The 25,124-nt window shown below is 53.1% G+C and overlaps 2 protein-coding genes across 12 annotated transcripts in view; one reads left to right on the forward strand and one right to left on the reverse strand.

The window, feature by feature from the left end:
- The window catches only part of CDIP1 (cell death inducing p53 target 1), a 24,411-nt gene extending 2,214 nt beyond the window's left edge, over positions 1–22,197 (forward strand). The window contains exons 2-7 of one of the 4 annotated variants that reach the window (XM_077762523.1): positions 18,181–18,262; positions 18,711–18,809; positions 18,911–19,066; positions 19,894–20,167; positions 20,269–20,405; positions 21,331–22,197. In XM_077762523.1, coding sequence (XP_077618649.1) covers positions 18,725–18,809; positions 18,911–19,066; positions 19,894–20,167; positions 20,269–20,380 — 627 coding nt within the window. In that variant the 5' untranslated portion in view covers positions 18,181–18,262; positions 18,711–18,724 and the 3' untranslated portion in view covers positions 20,381–20,405; positions 21,331–22,197. Of the gene's footprint in view, positions 1–11,075; positions 11,162–17,910; positions 18,004–18,180; positions 18,263–18,710; positions 18,810–18,910; positions 19,067–19,893; positions 20,168–20,268 lie in introns of those variants that run through there. The other 3 variants (XM_077762522.1, XM_077762521.1, XM_077762520.1) reach the window with 3 other exon arrangements.
- Positions 22,198–22,875: 678 nt separating this feature from the next.
- HMOX2 (heme oxygenase 2) overlaps positions 22,876–25,124 on the reverse strand; it is a 30,053-nt gene continuing 27,804 nt past the window's right edge. For all 8 annotated transcript variants that reach the window (XM_077762513.1, XM_077762514.1, XM_077762517.1 and 5 more), the window contains 3 exons: positions 24,239–24,730; positions 23,243–23,369; positions 22,876–23,152 (listed from right to left, as the gene is read on the reverse strand). In XM_077762513.1, coding sequence (XP_077618639.1) covers positions 23,025–23,152; positions 23,243–23,369; positions 24,239–24,730 — 747 coding nt within the window. In that variant the 3' untranslated portion in view covers positions 22,876–23,024. The remainder of the gene's footprint in view (positions 23,153–23,242; positions 23,370–24,238; positions 24,731–25,124) is intronic.

Consider the following 25,124-nt stretch of genomic DNA (forward strand, 5'->3'; position numbering starts at 1 on the left):
GGGGAGGGGGGGGCGGGGGGGACAAAGAGACAGGTCCTGTGGAAATTTGTTTCCAGTTTCAGAAACAGTATTCAGAGGGCATGCACATCTTTTTATTCGTGGAGGACAAAGGGGAATGTGGCGGTTAGAGTCATGGCACCTTGTATTGATGTCTGTGTCCTTACATGAAGGAAAGCGGTCACGCTGGTGAGAAGACAGCATGCAGGGGGAGCTCAGCACATAATGTGGGCCCTCAGTGGGGAGGAGAGAGGAGAGCCAGGCTCACGGGGGAGGAGGGAGGCGAGAGCTTTATTATGCCTCCCCAAAGGGACTTGGAAATGGAGTGTACAGGGTGGGAGTGTGCCAGTTTCTAGAACCCCACAGGCGGCTTCCGGCTCCCCATCCCTGCAGTCGGGATTCTCCCAGGCACCCCTCCCCAGGAGGTGGTAGAGGCTGCATTGCAACTGAGTGCTGCAGAGGAGAGGGGCGCATGGCCTGGGCCTGTGGCAAAGCCTCTCCCCCAGGAGGGCAGCCCACCCAGAGAGATGCGGGTCTGGTCGCTCTTGAGCCTGCAGATCAAGCGCCTCCCCTGCTCTGTGAGTCCTCGGGTTCTGGTGACAGTGGTGGGGTTCTGGGGCCAATGCTGTCTAGACGAGGCAGACCCTGCTGGAGGCATTTCTGTCACTTCCAAGCTGTGTGACTAGGCATTTGCCCTCCCAGAGCCTCCCTTTCCACATCTGTGATAGATGAAAAGCAACACCCCGGTGAGATAGACCTGTATCTGCTCATGCTGAAAGCTTAGTGTCCCCTAATGTTAGACAAAGTAAAACCAGTACAAAACCATGCAGTGCAGGGTAAGGAAGTCCAGTGACATTCTGATTGCTTCCGTAAAAGTGGTTGCGATGTTTTTGGTAATGTCAGATCAGTTTTCCAGAAAGCATTTCTCATCATCGTTTTGGTGCTCCTAATCCGGGGGTACTGTGAGCCCCTTCGTGTCCTCTTCGTGGTCTGGACCCTGAGAGCCCCAGCACCATTGATTCTTACCACATGGAGTTGTCATGGAGGTCCAGTAAAAACTGGGGATGTGTTGGATACATAATGTGCCCAGTAAGTGTTTGTTCAGTCTGAATTCAGATCTATTCCAGTGTCTGTTTTCCCTTGAAGGAGAAATAGAGACCAGAGAAGGCAGAAGGAGGTAGAGTGGGCTGGAGTGATGTCTTGGGGTGGGGTTAGGGGGAGAATTCGAACCATTTGTTCTTCCAGAAGGAAGTGAAACTCCTCACAGTTCTAATCACTCTTAAGAGCAAAGGTCTTACAGGCTGGGAAGGCAGCAGCGAATGCAGCCGTGTTCACGGGAGTGCTCCTTGTACCTGCTTTGGGCCCACCCGGCAGCACCCACACCTATGTTCCATCCTTGCAGCATCAGGGAGGCCACACAGGTCTCCGTCCCAACTGAGGAGTGATTTACTGAAGATCACGAGATACTGGCACAGCAGACTGGAGGGAGCAAGGCTGAGGGGAACCCGGGCTGTCCCGGCCTCATCATGAATAGTGCTCCAGGGCATTGACTGTGACTCTAGAAAGGGGGTCTTCTGGATTTTTGGCCATAAACAAAGTCCCTTTCATCAGGAAGCCAGGGACTCCCATCTCTGCCGTGGCTGTGTTCTGCCCCAGTGGCTGTGGGTGGTGGGCGTTTGGGCCAGGAATAGCATAGGAAGCCTGGTTAGGCCAACCCCAATCCTCACCAACTCGCTTATTCAGCATACCCATGCCAGGGGCTTGGCAGGTCTGCAGGGACATGAGTGGGAGAGCTCCCCACTCGTTGCTCTGGTTGGGAGGTGAGTAAAATGTGAAGGGAGTCACAGGGAAGGCAAGGGGTCGGGGGAGGCGTGTGGAGGTTGAGAAGGGGTCTGTGTAAGGTCCTTTGGTAGGGGTGCGGTTTGGTTTGGTTGGAGAAGAGCAGATTGTAGTCTGGGTGGCTACAGGAGAGAGATGTGGAACATGGGGTCAGGTCTAGACTTCTCCCCTTAGGCCTTGACCAGTAGATGAGAAAGTGGATCTCAGACCTTTCTGAACCATGGCATTGGCAGGACTTGCCAGAGCAGGGCCAGAGAAGAGTCCGGAACACCTCTCAGACATCCATCTTGGCGACTGGGGCTACTGCTAATGACATAGGGCCTTCGGGTTGGGGAGGAGCCCCTGCCCAGAGTCAGCCCGGCTGCATTACTCATCCACCCTGTCAGCCAGTATTTGACGTGCTTCCCAGAGCAGTGGAGACACTGGCCCCAGACCCCTGTCCGTGCCCTCTGGGAGCTGCCGGTCCTGCTGGCGAGGCTGAGCCCTTGACCACAGTGTTCTTGTGCTCTCTGCTCGTTGTGACTCAGGTGTCTCAGGCCTGGAATCCCTGCCCTCCATTCTGCACCTGGAGCACCTGCCTGGGTTCTCCTTTGGGTTTTGCTCAGTACCTTTTGCAAATTCTTCCTAAGTGTGAGCTGGCTTGCTCGCTGGATCTGCAGCTGCCTGAGGGCAGGGACCACAAAGTGAGTGACCATCATAGAGCGGCCCATGAAATGTTAGCTGAATTAAGGAGTCAAGAATCTGAGTCTTCAAACAGGTGGTCCTTGAAAGAAGGAAAAGACAAACAGAGTGACAGCCGTGCTGAGTAACAGCGACCCTTCCCAGGCCTGGGAGAGTGTGCACTGCTCCAGGCTGAAAGGCCCCCTCTCACCCCTCCTGCGGTCCTGGACTCTGGGGCATTCTGTGCTGTCTGAGGCTCAGGCCTCATGCATCGCTGCCTGACAAACTGTAATCTTCACCTATTTCTGTGTTCTACCTCCCCCCAGATGTGAGGTCTGTTAAGACAGAGGTCTTTCCCCGTCTTCAGGGCCTAGGTAGTACCTGGCTCATAGGTGTGCTGGGTACTTATGTGTTGAATAAAATCGCATACTGTGTCTGCATTTCAGCTGTCCTATCTTTGTAAGGGCTGGTAAGGTCCTGACGTATAGGGACCATGGTCTGCGTGTGCTCTGGCGCTCCGTGAAGTAGAGGTAACACAGCATCGCCTACAGAGTTGAATTCCCAAGTGAACACGCAGTGGCTAGGTTCTCCGTTCAGCTGGTAGAGTAGATACCTCATGGTCCATCAGCCCTGGAAAGGCCTTGAGTGGTCTGTGAGCTCAGAGGCTTGCAGGAAGTGGGCTCCTGCGGAGGCCGCACACGTGCTCCCACCTTCTGGTCCTCCCGAGCCCTGCCCTCACCGAGGGGAAAGCAGGAGGACTGGTCAGCTCACTTCACTTGTTTCTCTTTCGTCTCTGGGTGCAGTGAAATCCGTGTCAGCTCACATGGTGGAATTCCTGTGTGTGCAGCCCTTTTGGGAGTGTGAGATCCCGCTTGAGCATACTTTCAAGTACGTGTGAGAAGAGAGACCGGGCTGAGACCGGTGCAGCGAATGCACACCAGGCATGAGGCAGGACCCTTCTCTGAGCGGCTGGGCCGCTCGCAGTCCGAGAGCAGGGGGGTGGGGGGGGTAGATAGGTGCTCCCTTTCCTTGCCCACCGCTATCTCCAACGCTGCCCCCTGCCTCTGGTGGGTGCCTAGAAAATGTCTGAAGAGTAATCAGTGTCAGCTGAGACTTTGGACTGTGTGATCTCTAATGATATTTCTGGCCTGAAAGGTGGTCTGTAGATGCGTGACTCAGAGAGAGGTATGCATGTGGCCATAAATAAGGCAACCCCAGATGCAGCATGAGCTCCCATTTTCCCAAGGAGAAGATCGAAAACCATTCTTCTGTCCCAAGTGGCATGAGTAAACTCTTTGGATCAGATGTCTGTTGAAAGTGATAGGAATTTAGTTAATCTTCCATATACTATTTCGTGTAACGTAATTACAAAAATATTTTTTTACTGTGTTTTATTTATTTCTGAGAGAGAGAGCGCGCGCGCAGGGGAGGGTCAGAGAGAGAGGGAGACACAGAATCTGAAGCAGCCTCCAGGCGCTGAGCTGGCAGTCAGCACAGAGCCCGACGCGGGGCTCGAACCCACGAACCGTGAGATCATGCATGACCTGAGCCGAAATCGGGACGCCCAACCGACTCAGCCACCCAGGCGCCCCATTGTGTAATGTAATTTTAAATACAGAGTAGAGGGCACCTGGGTGGCTGAGTCGGGTGAGCATCCGACTTCGGCTCAGGTCATGCATGATCTCACGGTTCGTGGGTTCGAGCCCCGNAAAAATAAAGAATAAAATATGGATTAGGTGTATTCCTCACTCACGTGTCCCAGAGCACTTTTGTTCCCACTCTTCCCTTTCACCTTTGTGGACACCATGTTGTCACGGACTCTGGCCTCACTTGATGGGCACGCTTCCACTGGAGAGCGTGTCCCTGGACTGTTCTGGTTTCTCAAGATTTTTCCATTGGTCCTGCAACATAGCCACATACTGTGTGCTCTTTAGAAGGTTGTCTCTGACAACATCCAACCATTGCAGTGGTCTTTAGAAGAATTACTCATCTGCAACATATCGTCTGGTTTTTCACTTTTTTCATTTGTGTCATCCAGGTGACCTCTAGAAGCATGTCACACCGGTGCTGGTGAGGTTGCTGCAACCCCTGTTATGCACCTAGCTGTGCTTTGTTTAAAATAATTCAGAGAGGGGCGCCTGGGTGGCTCAGTCGATTGAGTGTCTAGCTTCGGCTCCAGTCATGATCTCATGGTTTGTGGGTTCGAGCCCCACGTCGGGCTCTATGCTGACAGCTAGCTCAGAACCTGGAGCCTATCTTCGGATTCTGTGTCTCTCTCTTTCTTTCTTTCTTTCTTTCTTTTTTATTTATTTCTAGGAGAGAGAGAGACAGCGTCAGCAGGGGAGGGTCAGAAAGAGGGAGACACAGGGGTGCCTGGGTGGCTTAGTCGGTTAAGCGTCCGACTTTCGCTTAGGTCATGATCTCGCGGTTCGTGGGTTCGGGCCCCACGTCGGGCTCTATGCTGACAGCTAGCTCAGAACCTGGAGCCTATCTTCGGATTCTGTGTCTCTCTCTCTCTCTCTCAAAAATAAATAAAACAGTTAAAAATAAAATAATTCAGAGAATGCCCTGGAACAGGAAGGATTTAAATGATGTAGAGATATTTCCTCACTGCTCTGGGCGGGGAGACCTGGACAGGACCTGGAGGCAGGTTAAGCTCCCCTCTTGGGCCAGCAACGACACTCTAGTCATTTGTGTCTGAAATAAGATTCTTCCAGCTGGGTGGCTATGACTGTCGTGGCCATGTGGGTTGATTGCACGTAGGGCCTCGTGCTTTTACGTGGATCGGAATGGTATGTCTTTATCTGAGATAACTGATTAAAATGGAGTCAGTCCAAAGACTGCTTTATGTCAGCTCAGTGGAGGCAGAGGTAAGGATTTTTTCTTTTCAGGGCTTCATGGTTGCCTAAGTGATGGTTCTTTAGATTCCTTGTGCTTCTAAAATTAGCTGGCCCTTTAGTTCATAAGCCCTGCCTGTGGGACAGGTGCAGATGACTCGTTTATTTAATGGTGGCTGCAGCTGCAGCTGTTTTCCACCCTCATTCCATCCTTATTCTCTCCTGTTTGTGCTTCCTCCCCTGTGTGCTTCCTCCCCCTCCTCCTGTGTCAGGCTCCCAAGGTCAGTCTGCCTGGGGGGCACCATTGAACGTGGAGGAGATGCTGGACCACAGCTTGGAGGCCTGGCCTGCACTCCCAGCGCCTGCCCCAGCTGGTGGCCTCGGGCGAGCCCAGTAACCTCGCTCGGTTTTGCCGTCTGTTAGGCTCCTCTTATCTGCCCTCCTCTGCCACGTGACCTGCTGGCCGCCAGGCAGGGTCTCCTAGTGAGAACTCCCTTGGATAGCCTTTATGTTCCAGCCTGCAGGGCTGGGGCCTCAGTTTTCCTGGAGGACGCAAGGCGCCTTCGTCCAGAGGACTGGCTCCTGCCGCCAGACTCTCCCGAGACCAGCGTGAAGACGGCAACACAACCTCTGAGGGGACAACTCGCAAATCGTCAGTCCTCGGGTTTGCTTCCTGGAGCATTGCTTTTCCTGTAGGCAAAATTCAGTACAGTTGGGGGTACCTTTCTGGATTGAGGAGGAATACCTCTTCATTGTAACGATTACAGTGAGCCTTTTGGGGAAGGAACCAATCAAAGGAGCTGCGCATCTTAGAAAAACCAGAATCTATACATAGAACTTTATGTGTATTTGTATATAAACAAATGATCCAGAATCTTAATACCCAGAAAAAATAATTCTTCACATTTGGTGTGTAATTTGTATATAAATATATACCTTTAAAGTAGAATCACAGGGCACCTAGGTGACTCAGTCTGTTAAGCATCCGACTTTGGCTCAGGTCATGATCTCACCGGTCATGAGCTTGGGCCCTGCACCGTCAGTGGAATTCTCTGTCAGCCTCTCCCCCTCCTCCTCTGTTCCTCGTGGGATTCTCTCTGTGCCCCTTGCCCACTCGTACCCTCTCTCAAAAAAAAACAAAAAACAAACAAAACTGAAGTAGACTCCACACTACGCGTACTGGCTTTACAAGGCAGTATCAAGACAGTCTTTCCACCTCTGAAAAGAATCCGTGTCATGCTTTGGGTGAGAGCAGTTGGGCTGTATGGATATTCCAGTCGGGTAGCCAGTCCCTTTGGTGGAACACAAGATGTTGATACATACAAACACTTGGCATGTGACTCTTTGCTCACGTGGTCACTTACCTCTAGGACAAGTGCCTTGAAATGGAATTAGTCAAATAAAATGAAGAGGTAGCAAAGTTGTCCTCCAGACAAGTCCTGCTGACCCACTCTGCTGCGGCCCGCGTGCTGCCACTCAGGTCCTCAGAGTGGTTTGCCCAGGCTTTGAGGAAGTCAGCGTGACGTAAAGTGTACAGTTATTACCGTTGTCATCGTCACAGCTCCTGGAGATCTGACTACTTTTTAGTTTAGAACCATTCTTTGAGTCCTGTTTGCCTTTTGATTTTGCTTCTAAGAGTGGAAGCAAATCAGCCTCCTTTATGCTTCACCACACATCTGCGGGGCAGGGGCTGCTGCCGTCGTGTTACAAATGAGGAAGCTGGGGGACCAGGCGGCTGGTGTGGGGTCTGGTGCCCGGGCACCCGTAGGTGAGGATTCTGTCCTTTAAGTTCAACCTGGGACTTCAGGGCTCAGACCTCCTCATGAAAGGGCACAGGTGATGGCTCGTGGGGCTGTCAGCTTGGGCTGGTGTACTAGCTACTCGGAGTGGTGATCTTGATCAGGGAGGAGTGTGCAGGCTAGGTGGGATGGGAGAGGCAGATGGGAAAATCAGATCTGCTTTCTGGTCCTTTCCGTGTCTTTAGCTTGTTTTGAATATTTAGAATTCCCACGGCATCAGATAAGCCCATGTTCACGTGTAAAAATACGTGGTTTGCAGCCACCAGCAACCAGCAATGCTATCTGAGGGAAGGATTGTCTCTCATCCCGCCTCCATCGGTAAGAACAATGGAAATGGGCCACAAGCAGGATTTCCCAGGCCCTCTGGGGCTAGAACTTGGCAGCCCAAGGACCTGCTCAGTGAACCTGTGCAGAGGCAGTGTGAGCTAGAGAAAGCCAAGTCCACGGGAAGTCCATGATGAGAGCTTTTCACTTAGGGACCACTTGTCGACATATCTTCAGCCTAACTAGCACTGTACATTTTTTATAAAGCATTTTTAATGTTTGTTTATTTTTGAGAGAGAGACAGAGCATGAGTGGGGGAGGGGCAAAGAGAGGGAGACACAGAATCTGAAGCAGGCTCCAGGCTCTTTGCCGTCAGCACAGAGCCCGATGTGGGGCTTGAACCCACAAACTGTGAGATCATGACCTGAGCTGAAGTTGGATGCTTAACCAACTGAGCCCCCCAGATGCCCCAGCACTGTACATTTTTAATAATACTTGTATTCCCTCCTCATGAATAATCAACTGGAAATTTACCAGTCATAAGCAATTTCTGATTGTAGTATGTTTGAGAATTGCTAGAAAACTAACACTTCTGTTTCTCTTTGATTATTGGAATTCGGTCTGGCTGCATTTCCTAGGAAACCCAAAACAACCAACTTAAAACATGTTTGCTTCTTTCTCACACAGAAGATACAGGAAGTGGTAATCTCAGTGCAGGCATGGTGTCTCTGTGGTTTTTCGGGGCCTGGGTTACCTTCACTTGTCCTTGGTGTGGCTTCCATGCCCAGGGTCACCTCGTGGTGGGGCATGGCTGTGGGAGCTGCTCATGCACAATCCAGGCCATGGGCAGGAGGGCGGGGGGGTGCAGGGCCCGTCTCCTGGGCAGGGTGGCGCCCCTTTTAGTTCCTTCTTCACTGCACTGACTCACTGGCCAGAGCGTTAGCCGGGTGGTCACAGCTGACTGTAGGAAAGGCTGGGATTGTCTTAGCTAAGACTCTGTTCTGAATAAAAATGGAGTGCGGTGGTCCAGGTAAGGAAACTGAGGCTCAGAGTGATTCAGTAACTTGTCCAAGGTTGTACAGTGTGTCATGGTGGGCAGGATGCCATTGAACCCTGTGTGCTCAAAACTTTATCGCTGGTTGAGAAAGAAAGTTGACATCTTTGTTCCTGAAAACTGAGTGGTTAGGGATCGGGGCGGGGTGTGGGGGGGTGGACCACTCTGGAGAGTGGGCCGGAAAAGAAGCTGCCACGGTGCTGCTGTGATCCTGCCTCTGTGCTCTGGCAGAGCACTCCCTGCGGCCGTGCAGCTGGAACATGGGCTCCAGGCTGGCGCCAGGCCACCCGCAGCAGGTGCAGCCTCTGTCCTTCGTCTGTCACTCACTGTCTAGCCGCTGTCCCCACCCCCTCCTTGGCCTGCTGGTTTCATTAACTCCACCTCCTCCTGGCTTGCTCAGAGAGCCGTTCCCTGACCCCTGGAACCTGCCCCAGTTTTTATGTGCTTTCAAAGTCCCCTGGACTACACTGCACACTTTGTAATTATGTTTGGTGTTTTGGTGTGATTATTTAATGTTTGCCTTACCCCGGGCGATTGTGAGCTTCTGGAAGGCAGGGACGTGCTCTCACTTCCTGCCATGCTACACAACTACGGTTGTGAACAGACAGTTGGTTATTCCCAGAAGAAGCCCTGTCCCACCCTCCAAGGACCTCTGTGCAGTGGCCACCATACAAACCATTCTTAAGCCCAGCCTGGTGACCTGGGAGAACAGAACAGTGTATGGTGTTGCCCAGGGAGTCTGTGGCCGTCCCTGGCAAGTAAGTCCCCCAGTCAACGACACCTCACATTGGCCTGGCCCTTCCGTAGCTTATCCACATCCATGTCTCAGTTCTCACACAGCCTCCAGGGAGGGCGGGTACGGTTTGGATGATGCACTCGTGTGGGCCAGGCCTGCTGAGAGGGGATTCAGCAGGAGTGGAGAGGGCACTCTTTCCCCCCTTTCTGGGTGGCTCTCAGACACCCAAGAGGGCGTTTGGCTTGTTTACCCCGGGCCTGCTATGGGCTCTCAGGCAGGTGCCCAGAGTGTCCAGGCCGAGTGCCCTTCCCAGAGGCGTGACTGCCTGTGAAGCTGGGCCCCTTGGGAGCAGCCATCTGGTACCCCGTACCTAGCATCTCTTCAGGAGTCCCACGGAGCAGGTGGCCTCAGCTTGGCTCTGTGATGGAGGAACTCCGCTGGGCTGAGCTACTCAGGTGGGGTTTGGTTCCGAGTCACTCCAGGATCCTGTGGGGAGCACATACCAGGACCCCCACAGTTGTAGGGGCAGGAGCTGAGTGGCTCCATTTTCCTTCCTGTTGGAAGTTGCTCAGTGAATGATGATAATAGCAGGTGCTGTTGTTCAGTGTTCTGGGCTAGGTCCTGAGTTCCTGCACATGCTGTTTGCCTTAAACCTTGCTCCAGCCCCCCACGGGGCTGTTTACAAATGCTGGGATCAGAGATGCAGTGAACTCACACAGCTGGAAAGGGGTGAGCTGGCTCTGAGCTGGTCACTACTTCCTGGAAAGCCTGCGTGCTGCGGCACGCACGTCCCTGGGTGGGCCAGGCTCAACGGCACTGACCACTCCGGGTCTCTCTGGCCGTGGAACCCCTTGTAGCCTGCGGAGCTCCCCTAGCACAGGGGTACTCGAACAGTGATTTGTGCTGTCTCCTGGAGGCTTCCGGGGGCCTGACGGTCACAACTCCAGCGACGCTAGGTGTGGCCTTGTCCTTCAGCGTGCTGGCTTCACTTTTGTGGTACCACAGCAGTGAGGGCACAACACTGCTCATTATAGTGGCAGTTGTGTTCACCATACCCACATCTCCCACGAAAGAAAGCAGTAAAAATGATTAACTTTATTAAATAATCCTGATCCCCGAGTACACATCCTTTTAACATTCTACATGATGAAATGCGAGTCAAATCAATGCACACACGAAATATGATAGATGCCCCAGGGAGAAGCACATGTACAGTCTGTTGACTTGTGAGCTGAACTAGCTTTTTCACGGAGTACCATGTTTCTTTAAAAGAACGACTGACGTACAAACCATGGTTAACCAGACTTGGGGATTTAGTGGGCATTTTCTTGAAAGTGAACAGTGAGCCCGGTACTTCAAGGAAAACAACTGCCCTCTGTTTTTAGAATTGTTGCCAGTGATAAATTTGTTCTGCTGCTTATGGCCAATGATAAAATGAACTTTTAAGGGGAAGTTGGAATTTTGGAAAATTTGTATCTGCCACTGTGAGCTTTACAGCTTCCCAATAGTTACAGACTCTTCTGATGAGATTGCAGGTGATATGACGGTGTGATTTGCGATTGGAGGTGATACTGATGGTGTGATTTGTGTGTGGGGAACGTTACGTATCATAAGGTGCGTCAGCGCTGTTAGATCTACGTAATCTCAGTGTTTTCCAGTTGAGCCACGTGTGCCCTTAGAAGCCATGCATGTGTAAAAGAGCCATTCCAAATGCATAGTAAACGGGTGAATTGTAACAGAAGCGTAGGAAAAATTCACTAAGGTTTCAGATTCTATATTGCAGCTAATCTTTAAGAAGCTACCACTTGTCAGGTTTAGCTGTGTACGGGAGAACGTCCACAATTACGGATCTGAAAAGACTATTTGAACGCCCATTCCATTTCCAGATACTTACCTGTGGGACGTACTTCAACCACAACAACATAGCACAGTCGACTGGATGGAGGAGCAGACAGGAGAACCCAGCAGGTTTCTTGTAAGCCAGAAATTAAAAAGGATTCCAAAAATGTCAAACAATGCCAGTTGTCTGATGACAGTTGTTTGGGAAGGTAGTTACTTTAACTATTTATGTTGATGTGTATAATGCTCTTACTGTTTTTTAATGCATTAGTAAATACTTTTAAAAAGTCCCCTTTTTCGTTTCTACTATGGTAAGTATTGGTAGATATAACCCACAAAAACATAACCTGTTTAGAGTCCTCAGTAATGGAGTGTGAAGGAGCCCGGAGACTCAGAACATTAGACAACTGCCCTCGCAGGCGCCTGGGGAGACTGATGCCATAAAGTCCTCCTTCTGGGTGCTGTCCTCCACCTGCGTCTCTGCGCCCCTGCGCCCCTCCTGGGTCCTCCAAGAGCGCCTTCTCGTGCACAGATGGGTCTTCGCACCAAGCAGTCTGTCCCTACCCTGGGTCGCCTGGGGGCAGGGCTGGGTAGCCCCTGGCAGTGTTCCGTGTGTGGGACAGTTCAGGTCTGCAGGAGTGCGTCCTGCCGGCCTGGGCCCAGTCCGCCCAGCTCCCCTGGGAAGCCCGCCTGGGCTGCCTTAGGCTGCTGCCGGATGGCCGAGCTTTGGATCAGCAGCAGCTTCTGCAGGGAAGGTTGAATAGTTGGGAGCAGAACAGAGCTCAGAGGCATTTCCCAAGACCTCTAGGTCTTGTGATGTGCGGGGACAGAGGAAAGCAGCTGAAATCCATGCGCCAGAAGGTGGGTGCCTCCTCTGTGTCATGAGGGACCAAAGCTGCCCATCGCTGCTCTGTCCTAAAATTGTATTCAAGATTTTAGTTATGCAAATACACATACCTCTTTGTTTAATGTGTGTGTGTACACACGCATGTAATGAAAGAAAGCCTCACCTCTCTTGACTGTGGCTGCCAAACTTCAACCCCAGAGACGATGACCTTGGTCTGGGTGTTTCTTCTCTGTCTCTTTGATTTTATAACAGTGCACACACAGAGACAGATAGCTACACCTGGGTGGGTTTTGCTTTTGGGGGATGTAATTATAATTCCCATGCCATCCAATCCACCCTTATAAAGTGCAGTCTGGAGTGCCTGGATGGCTCAGTAGGTTGAGCGCCCATCTCTTGACTTCAGCTCAGATCATAATCCCAGGATTGTGGGATCGCATCCCAAGCACGGAACCTGCGTAAGATGTGCACTCTCGCTCTCCCCTCCTCTCCCCTCCCCCCCTCCAACCCTCTCCTCTCCCCCAGTTGCGAGGTCCCTCTAAAATAAAGTGTACAATTCAGTGGCTAAAGCCACGTATGTTCGGAGAGCTGTGCCGCCTTCACCATGGTCTGATTCCACAGCTTTATCATTCCCCCCAGCAGTCGTGTGTTTTGACCCTAAAGGGCTCTGGTCCCCTGCCAGGTGAGTCTGGCAGGTACTAGGCACGTGTCGTCATCACTGTTCATGCAGCTTGGTCCTGAGGCAGGGTTTCTAGTCCCAGGAAGACCAAGACTCACAGAGGCTCACTCAGGGCCACCCGCTTCAAGGCCAGGGCTGACTCCAGACCTCCACTGTCTCCGTGTGTGCCCTGATTTCCTGTTAACCAGTGACTGACATGAGGCAAATCCTTGACGTGCTGTGACTGCGAGAAAGGGGTGGGGTCTTGGATCCTTGCCTTCCTCACCCCACATTGGAACTGTGTCCTGTCCTCGGAGCTAGCCCATTCCTCAGTAGCTGCTTAGAGTATTGTGCTGGATGCAGACGGGGCCTGGGATTGGTGGGGTGGGAGTAGGGATGAGGCAGTAAGACCATTTTGCTTGGTTTTGTGGCCCCATAGCCTAAAGCCCGTAGTGGGCATCTCAGGACATTATTTCCTTCCTCACAGCGGAGGAAGCCCTCACCTGGCCCCTCCAGCTCATCAGAGAAGAAGCAAGAGCCTCTCCATGGGTGCAAGGCCTGGTTACTCTCTGTGGCGTGGCTGATGGTGGAGCCCACCTTGGGGTGCAGGGCAGAAATTTCTGTTCTGCAGTGGGCCTGTGCTGAGTCCTGAGAGGGACAGTCTCCAGTGGCTGCTGGTCCAGCAGGTGGCACTCAGGACTCCATGGGGCTAAGGAGGGAAGCTGTGGGTGGCTTTGCAGAAGGGCCTGGCTCTGTGCCCAGGAGATCCGTGTCCTCCCCCCAGAAGCCTTAGCACCTGCTGCCCTTGTGAAAGTGAGGTCATGGCAGGGACAGGCAGGCCGTGGGTCCACAGACAGACGTGGAGCTGGCTTTCATCTCATTTTAGGGTGACTTGAATGATTCCATTCTACATGGAACCACAGTGGGTCCTAGGCTATGTTGATCGTGGGTGTGGGGGCCAGAGTGGGCCTCAGATGGCTCCATCCTGTCTCTCAGTGGGCCAGGAGCATGTGCAGGCCTGCCCGTGCGTCTCTCTTGCCAGAGACCACTCAGGACCTCTCTCCTGGGCATATCGCCCCCCGGCCTCTGGGGCCCTCCTGAACCTGTCCTCAGCTCCTCAGGGCCTTACCGGCCCATGGCAGGCCATGGCCCTTGCTGTTCGGAGTGGTTTCTTGCTGATCTCAGGGAAGTGAGTCTGTGCTAAGAATTACAGTGGACAGCGTGGGGAGGCTGCGGGCGCAGGGTATGTATCAGAGTCCACAGCACCTTCCTGGGAGTCTTGAACCCTCTAATTCATGAGCCACCTGGCCCACGCTGCCACCCTCGCCCGGCAAAGGTCAGGACCATTCCTTCCAGGCCACCCTCATCCTGAAAGTGCAGTCACAGGGACACTGATCTCCTCTGTCACTTTACCCTTGACGCTCCTGTGACCAGGTGCCAACCAGTAACCTAACCTCCGCTCTGCACACATTTCCAGATCCTGCTTAGTTTCAGCCTCTGGAAACCAAGGTCAGTGGCTTGTAAAGCAGGAGCTATGGGGCTGGGGCAGCGGCACATCGCTTTCATCCAGGACTAAGTGGGGAATCCCTCCATGTCCCCAGAGCTGCACTGGAAAACAGGGAAACAGGAACTAAAGGCCTCATTTAAGAATTGTCCTTGTTGGGGGGCACCTGGGTGGCTCAGTTGATTAAGTGTCTGACGCTTGGTTTCAGCTCAGGTCATGATCTCACAGTTTGTGGTATCAAGCCCCGCATCTGGCTCCAATGCTGACAGCACACAACTTGTTTGGGATCCCCTCTTCCTCTCTGCCCCTTCCCCATTCACTCACTCTTGTCTCTCAAATAAACTTAACAACAAAAAAGAATTGTCCTTCTTGTGTGATGTGCTTTGGCTCACAGAGGGCACCTCTGCTTCCATTGTGGGGTGGAGCCTGAGCTGCGATGGCCTGGCTGCCCCGTCGCTGTGCCCTCACACCTGTGTGCCACTTGGGGTCAGCGCCTCGTTGACTGGCCAGCTGTGGCGTGGGCGGCTGGGTCTCTAGTTTTGAGAACCAGCACTGGCGATACCTTTTCATCCACAGAATCCAGGGGGTGAGAGGGCCATACAGTATGAAGTCCTCTGGGCCCTCAGTTGGACAGGTTTTCAGGCACTTGTTTTTTCAGTTTGTATCTGTTAAGACCAGACTGGGAGACTGAGAGGCGTGTCCTGGGTTTCCGGGGCTGCATGTTGACTTCACTGAGCTCCCAGGACCCCAGGCCTCCCACTCTTGGGAACTGCAAACCGGCAGGGGCGGGGTCTGGCGGCCCCTTCCCTAGCCTCTGGTGATCCGTGCTCCAGCCAGGGTGTGATCTCAAATTACACATTTGCATTTGTAGCTTAATTTGAGCAGTGTGCATTTTTATTGAAAAACTGTTTTGCTTTTGGATGTGTGGGATTTTTTTTTTTTAAGATCATAGCAGTCTTACAGTTATTATTACACCTCAAATGATGGAGTTTTGTGCCATGCACATTGGTTTTATATTGGGAGGTGATGGGGAGTAGAGACTGAATAATAGAAAAGTTCATGATCTGTTTTTCAGAAACCTATTTCCAGACCAAAGGGGCCCATCCCCCGTCTCTGCCACAGGTCAAAGTTCCATAGGCAGCTGGAGGATGGTTCGGATGGAGAGGAGAGGGGAGACGGGAGCAGCAGAGCCCTGCTGTGCTAAGAAGGTGCAGAGACAGGTGGTGGTAGTCTCTGGCCGGAGTGGAAGCGTCCGTGTGCACACTCCAGGCATCCGAGTGGCTGGCAGCTGTGGCTCCTATAGGAACAGGTCCGCTCAGAGTTGGGTGGGCACCAAGGGAGGGCTTTGCCCTGTGTGGCGGGCTCATGCCATCATTATGATGGTGGAATTCCGGAAGCAGAATCCTGTGCTCTAGGAAACCATGGAATTAGATCTGGTGATGATGGTGAAAAGGCCGGCCACGCTTGTGTCTTCAGAGGTGGCCTAAGGGCGCATGTGGCCCCGGGACATGGCAGTGTCTGGAGGACCCAGGCTGGTTCCTCTCTCCTAGCACCCAAGAAGACGGTGGTGCCACCTCAGAGGCATCCCAGATGGTTGTAGGATAGGAGTTTACGGCAGGTGCTGGACCATATTCAGAGACTCTGCGTAATAGTTTTCTGCGGATGCAAGTCAAGCCTCTTAAGGAAAGGTGCCTTTTACTGCCATCGGGAAGGCGCTGGGTGGGCTGATAGGGATCCCCAGGCCCAGCACACACATTCCAGTCCTGCCTGGAAGCAGAAATCATGGCATCCCTTTTAGAGTCTCTGTGGCTTCCCTTTCTTCACTGTGCAGTATTGAAATTCACTTGCAGGCAGGGTTGGGTGGTGGGAGAGTCGTGCCAGGGTCTTAGCTCCACTCTACCTCTTCTATGCCACGTGACCTTGGTTAAGTCCCATCTTTTCTTGGTTTTCATGTCTTCAAAGGATTATTATAATTTGCAACTTAAAAGAACAGGTCATAATATGTAAACACTTGGGAAATGTTCTGCTTCATAGTGGTCAAAGAAGTAAATAACCCAGTGTCATTTTTAACATTACAAATTGGGCAATTAACAGTAGTATCCAAGGTTTGTACTGTAAATTGTCATCATCTTTCCCAAAAAGCACAATATGGCCATTACCCTATCACCTAAGAATTTCACTTCTGGCAGGTTAGACTGAAGGAAATAACCCAAAAAAGGAAAAAACATTAGCCAAACGTTTTCTCTGGTTGTTTGCTTTGTTTTTCTGAAAGTAACAAGAAGCCTTGCAGATGCTTTAATAAGGGTTGGTCAAGTAAACCATGAAGGGACCATCTTAGGGAATATTAAAATTGTTGGTCATGGTGTCTTGTAAGATGGAGAAAATACATGTGACGTGTTAAAACTGTCACACCAGCAACTATATAAAAACATAGGTGACTGTACATACAGACTGGCAGGTAATGTAGAGAGACTGGCTGCATGAGATAAGCTCTCTAGAACTGTGAGATCATGACCTGAGCCTAAATCCAGAGTCAGATGCTTAACCAACTGAGCTACCCAGGTGACCCAATTCACTGGTTTTTAATATATTTTGCAACCATCATTACTACCAGTAATGACTTACAAAAGGAAACTCCATGTTCATCAGTCTCTGCCCACCTCCACGTCCTGAGCCCTGACAACCATGAATACAGTTCTTGTTTCTGGATTGGTCCATTCTGGACTTCTCATATAAGGAATCCCACCATGTGTAACGGTGTGTATCTGGTCTCTTTCACTGAGCATCCTGTTTCCCAGGCCCATCCAGGCTGTAGCATTCCCCTGTGAGTGCACATCAGCACGTCTACAGTTCAGCTATCCGTGTTTCAGTGGTTGGGTGCTCTCAGTTGTGTATACTTTTTGGCTACTATGAATAATGCTGCTGTGAACATTTGTGTACAAGTTTCTGTGTGATTTCCCATTCTCTTGAATATACACACCTGGGAGGGGAATCACCTGGGTCAGGTGGTAACTGTTACTAGCAACCAGACGGTGTAAAGCGGCTGTGTTTTTGTGTGCCCCCCACGCCCGGCAGTGTGTGGGGATTCCAGTTTCTCTACATTAATACTTGTTAATTTCTCGTAGTAACAATGGTACCTCACTGTAGTTTACAATTCCTTTCGGCTAACAGCGTTTGGTTTCTCACGTGCTTATTGAGCATTTGTTTTTATCTTTGGAGAAATGTGTATTCAAATCCTTTGCCGTTTTTTAATTGGGTTGTCTTTTTGTTAATGAGTTAGAGTTCTTTACATAGAAATACAAGTTCTGTAGCAGGTAGAGGATATGTAAAAATCCCCTGTGCCTTGTGCTGTCTCTCCACTTTTTTGGTGGTGCCCTTTGAAGTCCCAAGTTTTTAATTTTACTGACATTGATTTTATCTCTTTTCCTTTTGTTGCTTGGATTTGGTATCTCAGGCCCTGCCACTGATGTGTGAGATTTAATCAGCTTCCTGACTCCAGGCTCCCTCTGCCCCGGCAGTGTTGTCTGGGGCCCTTCATCCCCAAGTGGCTCTGAACTTCACTGGCGGGGCTTAGGATGGAGCTGTTTTTACTGCATGTCTCTTTGTCCTATTTAGAGTTAGTTCCTATTATTTTTATTTCACTTAAAAAAAAAAATTGAGCCCCATTCCAAAATGCTACTAATTTCTAGCCTTCTATGCTGGGCACAGTGAAAAGGATGGGCCTTGCTGAAGGAGACAGGATGCGGTCCCAGGGCAGGAAGGCCCTAGGTTTCCCGTTTCTCCCCAGGGGCCAGCAGCCAGGTGTTCAGGAAGCCATGGGAGGTAAAGAAATGAGGGAAATGTTTCACTCTGCACTTTCCTTCCCACCCTGTTCTCAAGAAACACGAGGGCCTCCGCCTGGCGTGCACAGCAGCTGTGAGAGCTGGGGAGTAGGGAGGCTCCTGTTCCCATTTCTTCGTGCAGTGGGTGCAGGTCTGTGGGGGCCAGTCTGCACCTGGTGGGGAGGGGACTTGGGATGGCAGCTGAGAGGAAGGGGAGCTGAGGCGGTGGGCAGGTGGGAGGGTGCTGTGCTGGGATGGGGGGCCGAACCAGCCGAACTGGGGAGGGAGTGTGGCTGAGGCTCTGCCTGCCTGTTCTCCCCCTGAACAGCTCCCCAGAGCCCTGCGTGTGTGCGCCTCTGGCAGCGGAAGGAGCCTGTCCTGCTTCCCCTTCTGAGTACCTGGGACTCGAGGTAACAAGCCTTCCAGATCCTCTCCCACAAGCAAGCCACAGTGCTCTGGCACGGAGGCAGCCTGCTCCCCTGGGGGAGGGAGGGCGGGTCTGCCTCACCGGGTTCTGGCCTGGATGCAGGGGGCATGGGTGATGGCGCAGGATGGTGGCTCTGGGGCTAGCATATCCTTGGCAATGGTGGGGCGTCTCCCGGGCTTAGAGGGAGCCCAGTGACTCCAAATCCCTCTCTTGAAGAAATTGGTCCTAGTCCACAAGTCCTGTTCCCACTCAGAGCACAGAGATTTATGTGGAGAAGTAAAAGTACCTTCAGCTGCAAGGGCAAGCACGCCTGTGGGAGCAGTCATGGGAGGCTGTGTGCTTGGGCTCTGAGGTCGGTCACAGGCTGGTGCCCGACTGGCATGCAGAGGCTGGGAATTTAGTTCACATCCGGCTTTTTACTCCATGTCCAGGAGAAGCAGCAGAGATGCCCAATGAGCCGCCCCCTCCTTATCCTGGAAGCCCCACGGCCCCCCTTCTGGAGGAGAAGAGCGGAGCCCCGCCTACCCCAGGTAGGGCTCCGAGCTCTGGATGGTCTGGGCTCCTAAAGGCTGGTGCTGGACTCTGCAGCCGCTGCCCTCTGAACTTCCTCTCCCTGCCCTTCTCTGTCCAGGCCGTACCTCCCCAGCTGTGATGCAGCCCCCACCAGGCATGTCAGTGCCCCCAGCAGACATTGGTCCTCCACCCTATGAGCCACCAGGTCACCCGATGCCTCAGCCCGGCTTCATTCCCCCGCACATGAATGCAGACGGCACCTACATGCCTCCGGGTAAGGATGACTGGGGGGCACGGGGTCTGCCCTGGCCGTGCGCCCAGTGTGTTATCTGGGCTGCCGTCCAGCCTTTGGTGCAGTGTGTTCTCTAGTGAGAGGGGGGCTGCCCCTGGGTGCGGGCGGGGGGTTGGTGGAGACACACGTGTCCTAGAGCAAGGCGCGGCTATGTAGGTACTGTGGGCAAGCAGCGTGAGCCCTGGGCCCTGCTCGGGGGGGATGGGTAGGGCTAGCTCCTGGGAAGGCCCCTCAGGCGCAGTGAGAGGTACCGACTCATGGGTGCTGCGGGGGCCTCTCCCTGACAAGGTCTGGAGTCCATAGTGGAGGCCTGAGCTCCTGCTCACCCAGCAGTTCTCCAGAAGGACTTCTCAGGCCGGAGAAAGTCCCAGGGCTCTTGCATAGGCGGCCCCAGGTTAGGGGGGTCCGGTCCCAAGTATTTCATGCAGGATCTGCTGCTGGTGGGAAGGAGAGCCCTGTGCGCAGGAGAGGGGCTGGGCTGGTGTGCGGCAAGGCTTTCCCTCCTGCGAGGCACAGCGCCCGGTCCTCTGTGTGCCAGAAGCAGGGAGCAAACACATGAGGCGGAGACCAAGGACATGAGGCCTCCTCCCAGCTCTGCCATGTCTGACTGGACCAAGTAGCTGCTCTGTCCTGGTGCTCACAGGCTCGGGACCAGGAAGGGCTGGGAGAATGTGGTGGTCACCTTGGCCCAGGGCCTGGTCCCTGAGGCCTCATTTTGTGTCCTGGGGACCTTGGGGCTTTGTGCTTACCTCTCACGTGGGGCAGGTGGCAAGCCAGTGACGTCTTTGTTGTTTTCTGTGCCGTTCCAGGTTTCTACCCTCCTCCAGGCCCCCACCCACCCATGGGCTACTATCCACCAGGGCCCTATCCACCGGGGCCCTACCCTGGCCCAGGGGGCCACACTGCTACAGTCCTAGTTCCTTCCGGGGCCGCCACCACGGTGACGGTGCTGCAGGGAGAGATCTTTGAAGGTGCGCCTGTACAGACAGTGTGTCCCCACTGCCAGCAGGCCATCACCACCAAGATCTCCTATGAGATTGGCCTGATGAACTTTGTGCTGGGCTTCTTCTGCTGCTTCATGGGGTAGGTCATGTGGGTGCTTGGTGGGGGAGGGGCTGGAGTAGGTCTGGGTGCCCTGAGTGACTTGTCCTCCAACCTCTCCGCCTTCCCGGTCTCTGATTCAGGTGTGATCTGGGCTGCTGCTTGATCCCTTGCCTCATCAACGATTTCAAGGACGTGACGCACACATGCCCCAGCTGCAAAGCCTACATCTACACGTACAAGCGCCTGTGCTAACGGAGCCGGGACTGGACTCCCTGCTGTCAGTCTGGCTCCCTGTGCTTTTATTCCCCTTGCTCAGTGGCTCGCTTCCCTGCTCCCACTTGGGGATGGAAGCCGTTCCAACCGGTCCCCTGGAAGTCCTGTCCTTTTCGGCTTGCCCTTCCCTGAGCATCTGACTCTTTGGCAAAAATTCTGTTGGATTTAAGGCCAAGAGTCAGCGAGTGGCAGGGGGATGGCACTGAGCCGTGTTTTGCTTGGTGTTTGTGACGAGGAAGATAAACTGGGAAGGGTTTCCTCGCACGGTCTCCCTGCTGGGGTCTCATTCCTCCATTTCTGTACAAAGTATGGATTTGGTCCTGACTCTCCCTGGGACCAAAAGCAGCCAGAGCAGAACTGGGGCCAGCACTGGGGCTATAACTGTAGCCACAATTATTTCTCATCTGCTGGGCCAAGAGTGGGGGAGTGGACTCAAGCAGGACAGGGTCATAAAGCCTGGCTCTGTTTCTGGGGTGCCAGAGGTGGTCACGAGAATTAGACGGAATGACTCTGGCCCTCAGAACTCTTACCATCTTGTCCAAATGCCCAGGAGTCACCTGGGGTAAGGTAGGGAGGTCAGCACACCTGCAGGTCACTTACAGGGTGAATGGTTAGGCCCTGGCTTGCCAAGAAGGGACTTGCCTCTGGCCCCTGCCCAGCTCCCTTTCTGGCTACCCCTCCACACACCCTTGTCTTTGCTAAGGCCAGAAGGAATGCCCCGGAGCCTAGCCCATCTGCCTATCCCACGTCCTTGCTGTGTGTGGGCAAGACCTTTGCCCAGTAGCTGGTACAGCCCAGCCAGGACTGGAGAGGACGGGGGCCTCCTTGCAAGCACACTCCGATCTGCAGTGGTTCTCCACGGATCCTCTTCCCAGTGAATGCTGGGCCTCCTCCCAGCTGACTCGCTGTCACTGTGCTTGTTTTAACAGCAGGTACTGCGGCAGGAGCAGCTGTGGCACTGGATGGGGACAGGCTGGGGACGAGGAAGGAGCAGCCACATGTGGCGAAAGTGCCCTGGTGGACACCTGCCCTGGGCCTGAGCCCACACTGTATCTCCTGGTTTGTCTTGTAAACTTGCTCACGTGGACCGCTGTACCCACCGCCCCTCTCCTCGTCTCGCACTGCCACTGCATGGCCTCCCGTCACTGTGAATCATGGCTGCTCTCAGTCTGTAGTTTCTCATTAAATTGGCCCTTTAACTCCCCTGCCCTGGGCCTCTGCTCTCTCGCCTGGCTTCCTTCTTCAAGGGAAAGAGGGTGGGGCTAGAAGTGGTCAAAGGGCAGGGGCTTGAGTCCTCAGGGTCTTAGTGCTTATAGTTAATTGACTGCCCAGAGAGGACACTGAGCCACACCAGAATGCAGTGTGGACGTGGGATTCTAGCTGTGACCAGGCTGGGGTAGGAGTCCACTTCACTGCACTGTAGGGTCACCTTACTGTCTGATCCTGATCTCACCCGTCTCCACACTGTGGCATCTGCCCACACAGTCTGCAGGCTAGAGTCCTGTGGCTTGGGCTCAGGGTCATCCCACTTTGCAGGCAAACGCCCTTGCTCCCTGAAGCAAGACAGAGCGAGCCACTGGTGCCTAGGCTTCGGTATGAAGGCTAAAGGGAAGCAGGCAATCTGCCCCCAGGTTTTGAGCCAGCTCCTTCCCTACCCATCAGCTGTGAAAGTGGGTTGGTCAGTAGTTGAAGACAAAGTTTTCCCACCATTTAATCCTTTTTTGAATAAAACTTTTACAGATCCTGAATATATAAAACAGGAAACAGATTCCTATCAATAAAAATATTTAAGTTCACACTTGTATTTTAGACCATGAATTGTTATATAACGCTTTTTATACTATTTATAAACAAATTATCTCAAACTATAGGAAACCTCCAAAGCACTTCCGAGAGAAAATCACAAGAGCAGATGGTAGATTTGTGAGACACAGTGACTTTGCTCGGGGCAAAGGGCTGTAAGGTGACCAGGAGTGTTGGGAGCACAAGGCCGAGAGTGGCTGAGAAGGATAATGTTCGCGCCAGGAAAGGAGGAGGCAGCGGTCAGAGTCCACTTTATTGAGTGCTGTAGCGTTTACACAGGTCAGAGGAGGAGACAGGCCACAGCTAAACAGATGCCCTCTCCGGGGTTTCTGCTTGAGCCGTATGACGACTGACTGTTCAGGACAGAGCTCCCAGGGCCACTGAGGGAGCCCCCTCCCTTCCACAGAGCCACAGCAGCCTGGGTTTGCTGGTTGCTCTGTTCCCACCAGGGGAAAAACACCCACCTAAATGCCAGCACAGGAATAATGAAAGGAAGGAGCCTCAGGGTGAGCAGTGTGGACGCCTCGGGAGCAGAGCAGGTTTCAGAGACTCAGCCTGGCCTGCTGAGCTGCACTGGCTGCTCCCAGTGCCACAGCCCGATGGCTGCAGGAATGGAGGGCCTGCACCCAGCTCGGCATCCAGCCCACACAGAAGACGCTACAGGCAGAGGCTTTAGCGTCTGGCTTTTATTGGTTGCTTGTTTTCTCAAACACAGCATTTAAAAAAAAGTCACCTGAGGTGGTAGTTTAGTCACAGGTGGAGGTGGGGGCGGGCCAGTGGTCACTCGGGAGGATGGCGCCAACGTGGAATGATGGGTCCTTCACATGTAGTACCAGGCCAAGAGGCCAGCAACGAGGGCCACACCAGTGGCCAGAATGAGCTGGAGGCTGGGCTTGCTCAGCACAGCCAGGGCTGTTCGGAAGGGGCAGCTGCTGCCCTCCAGGGCACCTGTGTGGTGGCACCAACAAGGGACAGGGCATCAGTGGGGAACGCTGACACACCCACCCTGGAGGAGAGTTCCGAACAGGCAAGACCTACCTCCATCTTGTTTAGCAGTGTAGTAGGGACATTTACGCACATCTCCTTTTCCATCGTGCACGGGGAGCCCATCCTCCAGGGTCTCTTTGGCCAACAAGGAGCCAGCCTGGTCCAGTTCATCGAAGATCTGCAGGAGCCGGGATAAACAGCTTTCAGTGGACTCCAAAGTGCAAACCAGTCAAGAAGCAGCCCTAATCCAAAGCGGGGGCAGCCACACGGACACAACACTGCTCCCTGGCACAAGCTCAGAGGTGTGGCCACACCTGCACCGCTGACTGTGGGGGCTCCTCCCTGGGCACTGACCACACAGCCCACGGCTAGAACTACCGGAGCAGAAACGCTGAGCAGAGAAGAAAAGCGCTGCCCCTAAAATACTCTGTGAACACTGCTCCTTCCCCATTTGTAGTTGCGAGGTATTTTTTAGCAAGAACGACAGAGAAGGAGAGGAATGTGGGAGAACTGAGGCCCCAATAGGGCTGACCCATGCTGAGAGGCCTGTGGAGACTACTGATATGGGACTGATCTGATGGGCCTGCATCGGGGCTGGTGCTTCCCTCCCTGGCCATGGCCACCCTCCTGGTGCTGAGGGCTGGTCTGGGCTCCAGGACAGAATCCACCTCCCCAGGCTTAGCCCCATCTGAAGACTACTTGTCAGCTGAATTCTCTCTCTGTGTGTTTCTCTCCCTGAATTGATCAAGTGGGGCAGCCCTTGCTAAAAAGGAGGAAATCCACTCAAGTCCAGAATCCTGTGATGACAGGGAGGGACCTCCCTCTATGTGCTAGGACCTTACCCTCCCTGGAACAAAAACACACAAGCTGGCCATCAAAGCAAAGCCATCACTTGGCTCATGCCCTCTGCGGTCTATTTGGTCCTTCAATTTTCTCCCTGGAAGGCTGCCCCTTATCTGGCCTAAAACACTGATTGATGCCTGTTAAGGGAGCTCTGGATCAGCCCCCACCATCAGAGGCACCCTTCCTGCCCGATCCCAGCAGTACCTGCATGTTGTACTCAAAGGCCTTGTTGGCCTCTTCCACGATCTTCTCTTTGGTCTTCAGGTTCAGGTCCAAGGCATTCATCCTGGCCCGGTAGAACTGCTTGAACTGTTGTGCATTGTCCACATTCTCAAACTTATAGAACTGGGTCCCTTCTCCCGTGCTGGGGAGTTTCAGGGCCCGCTGGGCCACCTTCTTCAGCACCTGGCCCCCTGAGAGGTCCCCCATGTAGCGGGTGTAGGCATGGGCCACCAGCAGCTCTGGCTCATTCTGCCCCACATAGTGGATCCGCTCCACGTACTTTTGGGCAGCCTCGGAGCACTGCACCTGCTCCTCCCAGTTCTCTCCAAAGAAATACTCCATGTCCTTGGTCAGTGCCTCCTTCCGGTGCAGCTCCGTGGGGAAGTACAAGGGGGCAAAGGCTGGGTGGTCCTTGTTGCGTTCCATCTCCTCCTCCAGGGCTGAATATGTGAAGTAAAGTGCAGTAGTGGCCAGCTGTTGAGGGGGACGGGGGAGACCATGGGAAGGGCTGCAGGCCTTGACCAGCAAGCACCTCTCCTGAGCCCACTGCCCCCGTGTCTGGGCGGCCAGAGATGAAGGCTCCAGTGGCATGCCCCCTCCAATTCCCAGAAGCCCATTTTTATGCTGTGAATTATTTTACACACCTAGGTAACTTTTTATGTTTCTTAAAGGAATGACATGGTGAATTCTTTGGAATGTGGATACTTTTGCTTCACACCATCACTATGTTATTCTAGTTAAGCTACCTGAAAACCATAAGCTGATGTCAAAAGAACGGAGGGTGGGTAGAAAAAGGCCCAGCTTCCACCTCAGAAGTGCTCCAAGAGGATCTTCCTCACAAGACTAAGGCCCCCAGCCTGACCCTATC

Source organism: Crocuta crocuta, unplaced genomic scaffold (genome assembly GCF_008692635.1).
Source record: "Crocuta crocuta isolate KB4526 unplaced genomic scaffold, BGI_CrCroc_1.0 scaffold234, whole genome shotgun sequence".
NCBI classification, from domain to species: Eukaryota; Metazoa; Chordata; class Mammalia; order Carnivora; family Hyaenidae; genus Crocuta; species Crocuta crocuta.